The 11,409-nt window shown below is 39.1% G+C and overlaps 1 protein-coding gene across 1 annotated transcript in view; it reads right to left on the bottom strand.

Annotated features, from left to right (window-relative positions):
* The window catches only part of hspa14 (heat shock protein 14), a 33,439-nt gene that overhangs the window by 19,710 nt on the left and 2,320 nt on the right, over window positions 1–11,409 (bottom strand). Inside the window, exons 2-6 of the mRNA XM_043713228.1 lie at window positions 8,672–8,752; window positions 8,508–8,590; window positions 5,597–5,645; window positions 4,250–4,355; window positions 1,303–1,393 (exon numbers count right to left, since the gene is read on the bottom strand). Of these exons, the coding sequence (XP_043569163.1) occupies window positions 1,303–1,393; window positions 4,250–4,355; window positions 5,597–5,645; window positions 8,508–8,590; window positions 8,672–8,752 (410 nt within the window). The remainder of the gene's footprint in view (window positions 1–1,302; window positions 1,394–4,249; window positions 4,356–5,596; window positions 5,646–8,507; window positions 8,591–8,671; window positions 8,753–11,409) is intronic.

Below are 11,409 nucleotides of genomic sequence, written 5' to 3'. Positions count from 1 at the left end.
ACCATTAAGTGTATAAGTCCTGCTAAGATTTGTTTTCCCTAAATGCAGCACCTCGCATTTATCTGAATTAAACTCCATCTGTCACTTCCAAGCCCATTCATCCATCTGATGCAGATCCTGTTGTAATCTGAGGTAACCCTCTTCGCTGTCCACACATCTTCAATTTTGGTGTCATCTGCAAACTTATTAACTACACCTCTTATGGTCACACCCAAATCATTTATATAAATGACGAAAAGTAGTGGACCCAGCACTGATCCTTGTGGCACTCTACTGGTCATTGCAGACTGCAGTGCGACATTGACAGTATGTAGAGCTGGGCTGAGAAATGGCAGATGGAGTTCAACCTGGATAAATGCAAAGTGATGCACTTTGGAAGGTCAAACTTGAATGCTGAATATAGGATTAAAGATAGGATTTTTGGCAGTATGGAGGAACAGCAGGATTTGGTGTTCAAATGCATAGATTCCTAAAAGTTGCCACCCAAGTGACTAGGGACGTTAAGAAAACATATGGTGTTTTGGCTTTCATTAACAGGGGGATCGAGTGTAAGAGCCGCGAGGTTTTGCTGCAGCTCTACAAAACCCTGGTGGGACCACACTTGGAATACTGTTTCCATTTCAGGTTGCCCTATTATAGGAAAGAGGGTGCAAAGGAGGTTTACGAGGATGCTAGCCTGGACTGGAGGGCTTGTCTTATGAGGAGAGGTTGTCAGTGCTTGGACTTTTGTCTCTGGAGAGGAGGAAGAGAGGTGACCTGATCAAGGCGTACAAGGTAATGAGAGTTGATAGCCAGAGACATTTCCCCCAGGCAGGATTGACTGCCACGAGGGGTCATAGTTTTAAGGTGTTAGGAGGAAGATATAGAGGAGACATCGTAGATAGGTTCTTTACACAGACAGTTGTGAATGCATGGAATGCTTTGCCAGCTGAGGTGGTGGAAGCAGAATCATTAGGGACATTTAAGCGACTGCTGGACATGCACATGGATAGCAGTGAGTTGAGGGGTGTGTAGGTTAAGTTACTTTATTTTAGATTAGGATTAATCATCGGCACAACATCGAGGGCCGAAGGGCCTGTACTGTGCTGTACCTTTCTATGTTCTATAGTACTCAGGCTAAAACAAAGCACAAAGTTAACACAGAAGAATCTCTCAAAAAAAATTAGAAACAAGAAGGAACTATAGCAAGATATGAGCCAACAAAAAGACATGAGCCAAACATTTAAATGCACGGACTGATGACAATTAAGTGGTTCAGTCTGAATGTTTATGATTGGATAGATTAAGGTCGGCCTAGCCTACCTTAATACATTTTTCTGGTTCTTGCCAAAGTCTAGTGGGACAGTCACGACAACATCATTTGCATCAGAGCCCAATGCTGATTGCGCAGTTTCTGTAAACAAAAATCAATTGACCAACAAGAAATTTTTTTAAAAGCTGCAAACTAGGTTAGGTTATGTGATTGTAAAGCATCATCATTAATGCTGTACGCTACAATTACAAGCTGGGTCACTAGCCCAAACTTCATGATCACACTACCTCCTTGACTTGTTACAACAAAGCTTAATGCCAAATAAAAACTGAAAGAGTGGCGGATACTGTAAATCAGAAACAAAAACAGAAGTTGCTGGAAAAGCTCAGCAGGTCTGGCAGCATCTGTGGAGAGAAATCAGAGTTAATGTTTCGGGTATGGTGGCCCTTCCCCAGAACTGGAGGGTCACTGGACCTGAAAAACATTAACTTTGATTTCTCTTTACAGATGCTGACAGACCTGCTGAGCTTTTCCAGTATCTTCTGTTTTTGTTAAAGCTCAATGCAAGCTGGAGGAACAGCAGCTCCATTTTCCACTTAGGCATTTTACAGCCTCCAGGACTCCACATGGTGTTCAACAACTTCAGAGCATGACCGTGTTCCTAGCATTGCTCTCAGCAGAGTGGACCCATTTTCTCCTTTCCACATCTATTATTTCCACCTATTTCTCATCTCTCTCTCTCCTTAATACTCTGACCATTAAAGGAAAGCATACAAATGCCTTCTTCACTATCCTATCTACTTTCAAGGAGCTATGACCCTGCACTTCAAGGTCTCTTTGTTCAGCAACACTCCCTAGGACCTTACCATTAAGTGTATAAGTCCTGCTAAGATTTGTTTTCACTAAATGCAGCACCTCGCATTTATCTGAATTAAACTCCATCTGTCACTTCCAAGGCCAGATTACCTCAGATTACAACAGGATCACTGTACTATGTTTGCTTTGCTCTGCACACCATCGCTATTCATTCTACTTGTTCCTCACCCCGTCAGACATTAGCATTAAAAAAAACAGCTTTTTCTATTCTCTTTTAGTTCTGAAGGAGTCAGATTGAATTGAAATATTTACTATTTTCTTTTCATAAAGATGATGCCACCATGGCTGAGTTTCTCCTGCATTTTCAGTTTTATCTGAGATTTCATTGTTTGCTTACATAATTTTATTTCACCAGGTTATAGTCCAACAGGTTTATTTGGAAGCACTAGCTTTCGGAGCACCGCTCCTTAACCACCTGATGAAGGAGCAGCGCTCTGAAAGCTAGTGCTTCCAAATAAACCTGTTGGGCTATAACCTGGTGTTGTGATCTCTAACCTTAGATTGGGGTGGACAACACCATCACCTCCAAGTCATAATTTTACTCCAGCATTGAATATGAATATCCTCATCAGCCATTGGTTAATTAGGAACACTCTCACCTGAGACACACATTGCAGGTTTAAACCCCACATCAGGACTGGAGTACTAAAATACACATTAATAGTCCACTAGAGCATTAAGGAGGTTTTATACTGTTGTAAAGTTATTTTCTGAATGCAACAATAAAGGGAAGCTCCCTTGGGTGAATGAAATGAAATATTTTGCAAAGAACACGGGAGCAATCTTCGGCATTTTCAATATTTATCCCCTAGTCAACATTACAAAAGTCTAATGCCTGGTCATCATATTTGTGCTTGCCATGTATGACCTGTCGCTATACTTCCATTACAAGTGTCAGTACACTTCAAAAGTACTTCAGTGGTTGTAACGTGTTTGTGAAAGGCACTACTGAAATTCAAGTTGTTTTCTTTCCTCTTTTAAATAGCAGTATAATGAAGATGAGGCGAGAAAATATTTCAACTGGTGTGATTTTCTGCTGATTCACCCTGATAATCTCACATGGACAATGATACAATGTTTTCATTGCGTCAGCCTGATTAAGTCACTTAGCATGCGTAACAGAAACAAAGTTTTTTAGACTGTTCATTGTAGCCACTGTTCCACTTCAAACAGTTCAGATTTCTGAATTTTGAGGGTTTAAAAAAAATCTTATTCTCAGGATGTTGTAAAGCTGCATTTATTGCCCATTTTCAGTCAGTCAGAGATGATAGACCTCTTCCACAAAGATCACTGTAGTCCTTGTGGGCTGGACAGAGAATTCCAGGATGTTTAAAATATGAAGTTAGGATAAGTGATTTCTGACAACCACAGTCATTCCTCCAGTTAGTAGAGTGTTTTCCATGTGACTAACCCCATCTAACCCCCTCCCCAATCAGTGACTTTGATCCATTACTGACATATTCAGGTGGCATGATGGCTCAGTGGTTAGCACTGTCCCCTCACAACATCATTGATCTGGGTTCAATTTTACCCTGCAGCGACTGTCTGAGTGCAGACATTCTCCCTGTGTCTGTGCGGGTTTCCTCCAGGTGTTCTGGCTTCCTCCCACAATTCAAGGATGTGCAGGCTAGGTGAATTGGCCATGGGAGAAGCAGGGTTACAGGGGTAGGGCAGGAGGTGGGTCCGGGTGGGATGTTTTTCAAGGGTCAGTGTGGACACAATAGGCTGAATGGCCTGCTACCATACTGTTGGGATTCTGAATGCAGTTGAGTTTTGTCTTTGTACATGGGGCAACTGCTCTTCACTCTCAGAATAAATTCATATTCTCATTTTATTATTACCAATCTCGTTTCTAGTCATGTTGCAGGTTAGTTCATTAAAACATTCTACCTCTTCCTAAGTTATGACTCCACGTCTTGGGATCATTGTATTAGTTTGAGCTCATGTGCACAAAGAATTATATAATCAGCACATTTCCATGGCTAAAGTTTCCTTCAATTTTGCAATATGCAGATGCTTGCTCCAGTTCATAATCACATGTCCTACGGAAGGAGAGTCACTCATTCCTTCATACAAATTAAAATTTTAGATGTAAATTTTCCTCTACAGAGTTGCACTTACCCTTCATTTTTGCAAATATCAACTTCATTACTTCCTCTGGAGTGACAATCTTGAGCTCTTCCCCAGTATCAATTTCAAATCTAGGTTTCCCATCCTTTTCAATAATCTGTTTAAACATTTAAAAAGAAAACTCCAATTATTTCTCTCATAATTGGAGTCAAATTGTGAACATCAAATTAACTGTGACAGAATGTAAACTGTAAATATTTTGTTGCACAGAGCATGAAAAGGTTGCCATTTCACTATAATTCTGTACATTTTGCAGTAAGTGTGACTGTTTTGGTAACACTCCTAGATTAGATCAGTGCTTACTTAATCCTTCATTATTCCCTCTCGATAAGCAGCTGGTGTGAAAATACTATTTTTTTTACTGAGGTAATCTTCAACTGGTGACATATGTACTGTTTGGCAAACTTTCCTCAAATTCTTCCGTTTGATACAACTAGTAAAAACACAAAATATTTTGAGTGTAAGACTGCTAAAACAATCGTGTCAAGAGTGTGGTGCTGGAAAAGCACAGGAGGTCAGGCAGCATCCGAGAAGCAGGACAGTCAATGTTTCGGGCATAAGGAGTGGTGATGCACTGCCAGAGGGCAGGCATATCTCTTACTACTCCTCTACACCATGAATCTACCCACATGTAATTCAGGTTGTATTCTAAACAGTAATCTACTCAGAGGGAAACAAAAACAGAAATTGCTGGAAAAAAAACTCAGCAAGCCAGGCAGAATCTGTGGAGACAAAGCAGAGTTAATGTTTCGGGTCCAGTGACCCTTCTTCAGGACATGGTAACTGGATGTGAAACATTAACTCTGCTTTGACTCCAGAGATGCTGCCAGACCTGCTGAGCATTTCCAGCAAATTATGTTTTTATTTCTGATTTCCAGCATCTGCAGTTCATTGGGATTTATAGCTACTTGGAGCGAATGCACTCAATATTCTCCTTTTTACCATTGCTTATGGTGTGCTCTTAAAAAAAAGGAGCACACATTTGTTATGATGAAAGGTCACTGATCTGTAACGTTCTTCACAGGAACTGCCCAAGCTAATAAAAATGTCCAGCATTATTTTAACTTCTAAAAAAAACTCCAAGCTTTTTCATTCAAACATAGTCAAGTCCATCTTTTAATAACATATTTCAAAGAGCCACTTAAAAAGTTATTGCAGCTGTCAAGTCAAACTATAGCAACACATTGCTTTCTGAGTTGATTAACAAAAATGGAAGACAGTTGGTTGATTAATTGTGAGCTACAAAAAGTTTCAGATTTCACTTTAGAAGAAACCGTAAAAAGCCATGGCAATTACTTTATTAAAATAGGTTACAGCCTCCTTTATTTCAATACTTACAGAACACTTGCTTTTTGCCACATGCTTCTGAACTTGAGGATCATCGAAACTGGCAAAAAGTTAGAAACGACTTTGAAAATGGAAGGACACAATTTAATTGAAAAATATCAATGTTTAAAATGACAATTCTTTATTTCTTTTGAAAATTGTATTTCATACTCTCCAATTACAAAATTATACAAAATATTGACAAGAGACAAGTAATTCAATTTATTATGCTTCAGTCACTGTACGACTTACTAACTGGAAAAGCTCCTGCACATGCCTAAAATGGAAACTAGTCAGAGAAGTCTACATTACAGAAAAAGACCCTTTAGCCCATTGACTCTATGCTGGTCAAAAACAAGCACTAACTATTGTCATTTTCAAGGACATGGCCCATAAGCTTTGTATATATTGGCATTGCCTGCACACATCTAAATCCTGATCTGTTTTCTGTTGTACTCTCACTGTTGTTTCACCTTGACCAAAAGCAAATTGTCCAGAAATATCAATGTGTTAGAAATGCAAGAAAGGGCAGCCAGCATCTCTGGAAGGAAAAGGAAGGACTAATATTTGGTTACAGCTCTTTCTTCCGAAATGAACAGTGAAACAGCATTCTCAACTGTTTTGTACTTCAAATATTTAATCTTTGTTTTTAGAGTTAAGTGGCTTCAGTGTACCTCTCCAAAATATTCGCCTTTTCTTTCAAACTGTCACGCTTCTTTCTCTGTTATTTTCCATATTAAAACTGTCCCTCTAACTAGCAATGACTCCTCAGATACTGAAGCAGTCCAAGTCCAAATGTTGCAAGAGTGACAATAAACATACATGCCTGGGCTGACAAGTGGCAAGTGATACCATGCCAAGCAATGATCATCACCATAAGGAGAGAATCTAACCATTACCCCAGGACATTTCATGGCATTACCACTACTGAATCCCCTACTAACAACATCCTGGAGATTACAACTGACCAAAAACTGAACTGCACCAGCCACATGAATACTGTGGTTACAAGAGCTGGTCAGAAGCTAGAAATCCTGGAGCAAGTTTCTCATCTCCACACTCCTCAAAGACTATCCACCAAGGCGCAAGTCAAGCCAAACTCACATCCCATTAATGAATAGGAAAATGTGAAACACTACAGCAATCAAAAACAAATCTGCATGCTAAGACAATCGATGGAGCTGATCCCTGCATGCCAACAATGTTTGAAAGGGTGGGAAATGAAAAACTATGATTGGCTTAAAATTTTCAGCTGCAGAATTAACCGTCACACCTCACCTGACTACAGCACTGAATGATTAAAATAATGGCATGCCTGTTCCAATATAACTTACAATTTCAAGAGATATTCCCCCCACAATCAGTAAGCATATCCTATGAATGCAATAAGTCAGCACCCTATGATGCAGATAGACGGATATTTTAGTATCAGGAATAAAACAGAATATCATCTTTATTTTCACTATTTTATATCCCTCTCAGCACTGTTGAGGGGTCTGCAAACAACTCCAGAAAAGACTTGAAATCTGAGCTGTTCCTTAGCTTTACTAATAGTGTTTCCATTATCCCAAATACAAACTCCTTTTTATCAATTTTGTATTTTGTTGTCATTTTGTATTTTATTCATTTTATTAACTTTTTCTTTCACAATGTGCCATGCCCTTTCTAAAGATATTTTAGCTTACAATAGGGTGCAGCTCCAATCACAGCATTATTCACCTTAAGGTGAACTTGATGTTTTAACTTTTGTATTATTTATGTCAGCACAATTATGGACAAAGCTTTAATATGTGTACCTTTCCCCAGAGCATCTCCAGGTCCAGATCGTGTATTTCTCACACTTTTATCAGCACCATATATTGATATGTTTACAATGTGTTCACATTTTGAATCACAAGTTTTTTTATTTTCGGCTGGGTATTTTATTATTTTCTGTAGTCTTCAGGAAGCATTTCTAGAACATTTTAAATTTATCACTGCTTCTACTTTGCCCTTCGATCATATTCCTTCTTTTATCTTTGGTTTAACTATATTTTCATCCATTTCACCTCTCTTCACCATTACTCATTTTAAAACTCTTTTCCTGGTTTATTTCTCCTTTCTGTTAGAAGCTTGGTCCAAGTCAGGTTCAGATTTAGCCCATCCCAATGATAAAACTCCCTTCAGGACTAATGCTATTGGAAACAGAACTACTTCTCCCCCTCATCAGAACAGATTACTCGAGTTTCAGTTTATAATTTGGCAGTGTTATAATAAAGATGTGTTAGGTGTCTCATTTTTAAATACCCTGTAGGCTGGGGTAGCTCTTAGGTCTAAGAACATGATATTCAAATAGCGTCCGAGTACTTCCCATTGGGTTCAAACACAAATACTGACTATTTCACCAGAGGATTTGTGGCATCTGTGAAATTACACTCCAAAAGAAGTGAATGATGTCAGAAATGAAATTCAAGGGAGAGAATATATTTTTAAAAGTAGGGATTCACACAATTCACTTACTTAATTGCTGAATGTCCTGATGTTTTAGGTAAGGGGTTTAAGTTAACTAACTGAGAAATTAGAACTGAAGTGGCACACCCCACTCCTCAATTTGCTGGATGGAACCTATTGTGTTAATATCAAAGCTGTTAGTAGAAAATTGAACAATTGCATTCCAAAGCTAAAGATTTGACATGTCAGATTAACTTAAAAAACTGGAATCAATTCTTCAGCTTTATCTTCATTTTCAGTATAGCACAGCCTCCTCCTCAGGCAAGATATACGTACAACACTTGCACATGTTTTATGAAGTGCATACAATACTATCAAATATTTCATATATTCCGATAGCATAATTTGGGCTACAAATAGCTGAACAGCAATTTCTACTGTGGCTAGTAAAGATATATTTACATGGTTCTGCTGGCAAACTCTTCAAACTTACCGTCTGCCAAGAATCTGTTTCACTTTCACGAAAGTGTTTGACGCATTCCTGATTCTACCTTGTTTTGCTGCCAAGCCCACAATCTAGCAAATAAAGCAAATAAATGAAACTTTCCTAATTCGACCATGCGTACAATGTCAAAGACATAAAACGGTTTCAATTACCTTCTCATTTTCTCTATAAGCAACGACTGCTGGGGTAACACGGTCACCTGCATCATTTGCTACAACGTCGGCCCGACCATCCTAGGTTGAAATAAATTCCAAGTATCAGATTACAAACAAGATACTTTTACAATATATTGTCACTATTTGCTACCAACCATAAATGAGACTATATTTAAATAACACGTAATTAAATAAATCATGCAGTGGATCAAACCAGCTTTCAACCCTTATGTGTCATCTGTGGTGTTGTTAATGGCATGCATGCCTCAAGCGTTAAAATATTGCAGGTTTCAGTTTCACTAAAGAGACTGTAGCACATAATTCCAAGTTGCCAGCCCAGGGTGATATTTTGAGGGAGTGGTTCCCTGTCAGGGGTGCGCTAATCAGAGAGGAGTTCATGTCCGCTCTCTCAGGTCCAAGTTCCTATGGCACTATTTTGATGAGAAGTTGGGGAATTCTTTCCAAGTGTTCTGGCCAAGATTTATCGCTCAATTAACATCATAAAAACCAATTATCCAGCCATTGTCACATTTGTATTGTTTGGAGCTTTATACGTCTACATAGACAGTCATATTTCCAACAATATCACAATTACAGCACTTCAGAATTACTTCATAGACTATAATGTGATCTCTTGATTGTGAAAAGATGCCATATAAACTGTTACAAAGTTGCACTTATGCAAAATATTGGACTTCTAAAAAGTCAAAATTTCTTTGAGACAAAGAAAGGTAGTTTCAAAGCCACAGCAAGAATCTAATTACACTACACAGATAAATCTACGAAAGCCATTTCAGCCAGTGGTTTCTCCAGGGATTGTAAAGAATGCTCATCCTGTTTTATCAAAGACATCTATAGAATCATCTACTGTACTGAAAGATGGGAAATAAACCAAAGGTTATGCTCTTGTACAAAAGACACTGACCTTCTAAAAGGTAGCTCAAGGTTTGCGTAAAGATTTATTGCCGTAGTTGTGGGTATGTTCACTGAGCTGGGAAGTTGATTTGCATTTGTTTCAGCCTGTCTAGGTGACACCTAGCTTTGGAGCCTCCTGTAAAGCGCTGCTGCACTGTGTCTTCTGGAATTTATTTGGCTCCATTCCTGCTGCTTCCGGTTGTTCATTGTAGTGTCCGGTATTTTGGGTCCAGGTCAATGTGCTTGTCGATAGAGTCTGTGGATCCACAAACACCAACTAGTCATTAAATGCACAACCAGCTTGTCCCTAGTAGCCATACCCAGATGACAGGGACCAAAACTTTTACTGGGACAAGCTAAACAGAGGACAGCCAGAGAATTCCTAAAAGCATGGCACTCATCCATGGGCTCTATCAACAAGCACGTTGACCTGGACCCAATATACTTGAGACTACAGTGAACAACCATAACTGGAAACAGCAGAAATGGAACCAAATAAATTCCTGAAGACAAAGTACAACAGCACTTCACAGGTGGCTCCAAAGCACTGAAGATGTCACCTAGACAGAGAAGAAACGTCAGCAAATCAGATTTCCAGCTTAGCGAACATACCCATAACCACGACAAAAGCTAGCTTTCTAAATCAGCTAAGTGAGTATTGCTTGTACTACTGATACTGGAAAATAAATTCACCTGACCAGCTAGTGAGAGAATGCGTGTTCAAAGCATATGTTTCACTTCGTCTAGAGGTCGAACTCAGTCTACTAAATTTGATTGTCTCTCCATTGCCGCAGAAGACAAATGTTTAAAGAACAATTTCAACTTTCCAGCAACACTTCCAGAAAACTCCATTTAAACTTTTAACCACCTCAACGCTGAAAGCAAGGCCATCTAATCCATTCCTGAAGAAGGGCATGTGCCCGAAACGTCGAATCTTCTGTTCCCTAGATGCTGCCTGACCTGCTGTGCTGTTCCAGCAATAAAGTTTCAGCATCTAATCCAATATACAACCAGACAAGAAAACAAGCTACAAAACTTTGAACTTCACTTTATCATTTTTTGAACTTGAATCTAGCTAAATCAATCCTTTCTCCTCTTTATCTGAATCTGCAGTGTGTTTATTTCAGTGCGTACACACACGTTAGTGGAAGCTGGAATGTATTTAACATTTTTACCTAGTACAATAAAACCAACGCTTGCTTTCTTAAAGAAAAGCTGTCTGACTAGTTCCTGGTTCATGAATCGGTTATTGAGAACATCCTCCCTGTGATTAGCCTATCTATTTCTGGTTAAAATTTATAGGCTTTTATGAGATCTCCCTCTTTCTTCTAAACTGCAGTGAATAAAGTCATAATTGATCCAGTTCTCTACACACGTCAGCTCCACTATCCCAAGAATCAGTTTGGTAAATCTTTGTTTTATTCTCTCCACAGCAAAAACATCCTTCCTGAGGCAAGGAGACCAAAACTGCACAATACTCCAGGTATGGTCTCACCATTTGCCTTCTCCATCACCTACCGCACCTGCATGCTTACTTTCAGTGACTGGTGAACAAGGACACTCAAGCCTCCTTTCTCACTCTATCACCATTTAGATAATGATCTGCCTTCCTGATTTTGTTACTAAAGTGGGTAACCTCACATTTAGCCACATTATACCTCATCTTCCATGCATTTGCCTACTTATTCATCTTGGCTAAATCACACAAAGCGTTTTACAGTGTTCTAAATTGAACATGGAGTTCAACAACATACTAAAAACAGCATCTATAGGAAAAGTTTCACAGGGTTAACGTTTTGAGTCCACCATGACCCTTTTTC

This window comes from Chiloscyllium plagiosum, chromosome 23 (genome assembly GCF_004010195.1).
Source record: "Chiloscyllium plagiosum isolate BGI_BamShark_2017 chromosome 23, ASM401019v2, whole genome shotgun sequence".
Taxonomy (NCBI): domain Eukaryota; kingdom Metazoa; phylum Chordata; class Chondrichthyes; order Orectolobiformes; family Hemiscylliidae; genus Chiloscyllium; species Chiloscyllium plagiosum.
Note: the sequence above shows the minus strand (reverse complement) of the source record. Positions and strands in the feature narration are given on the sequence as shown.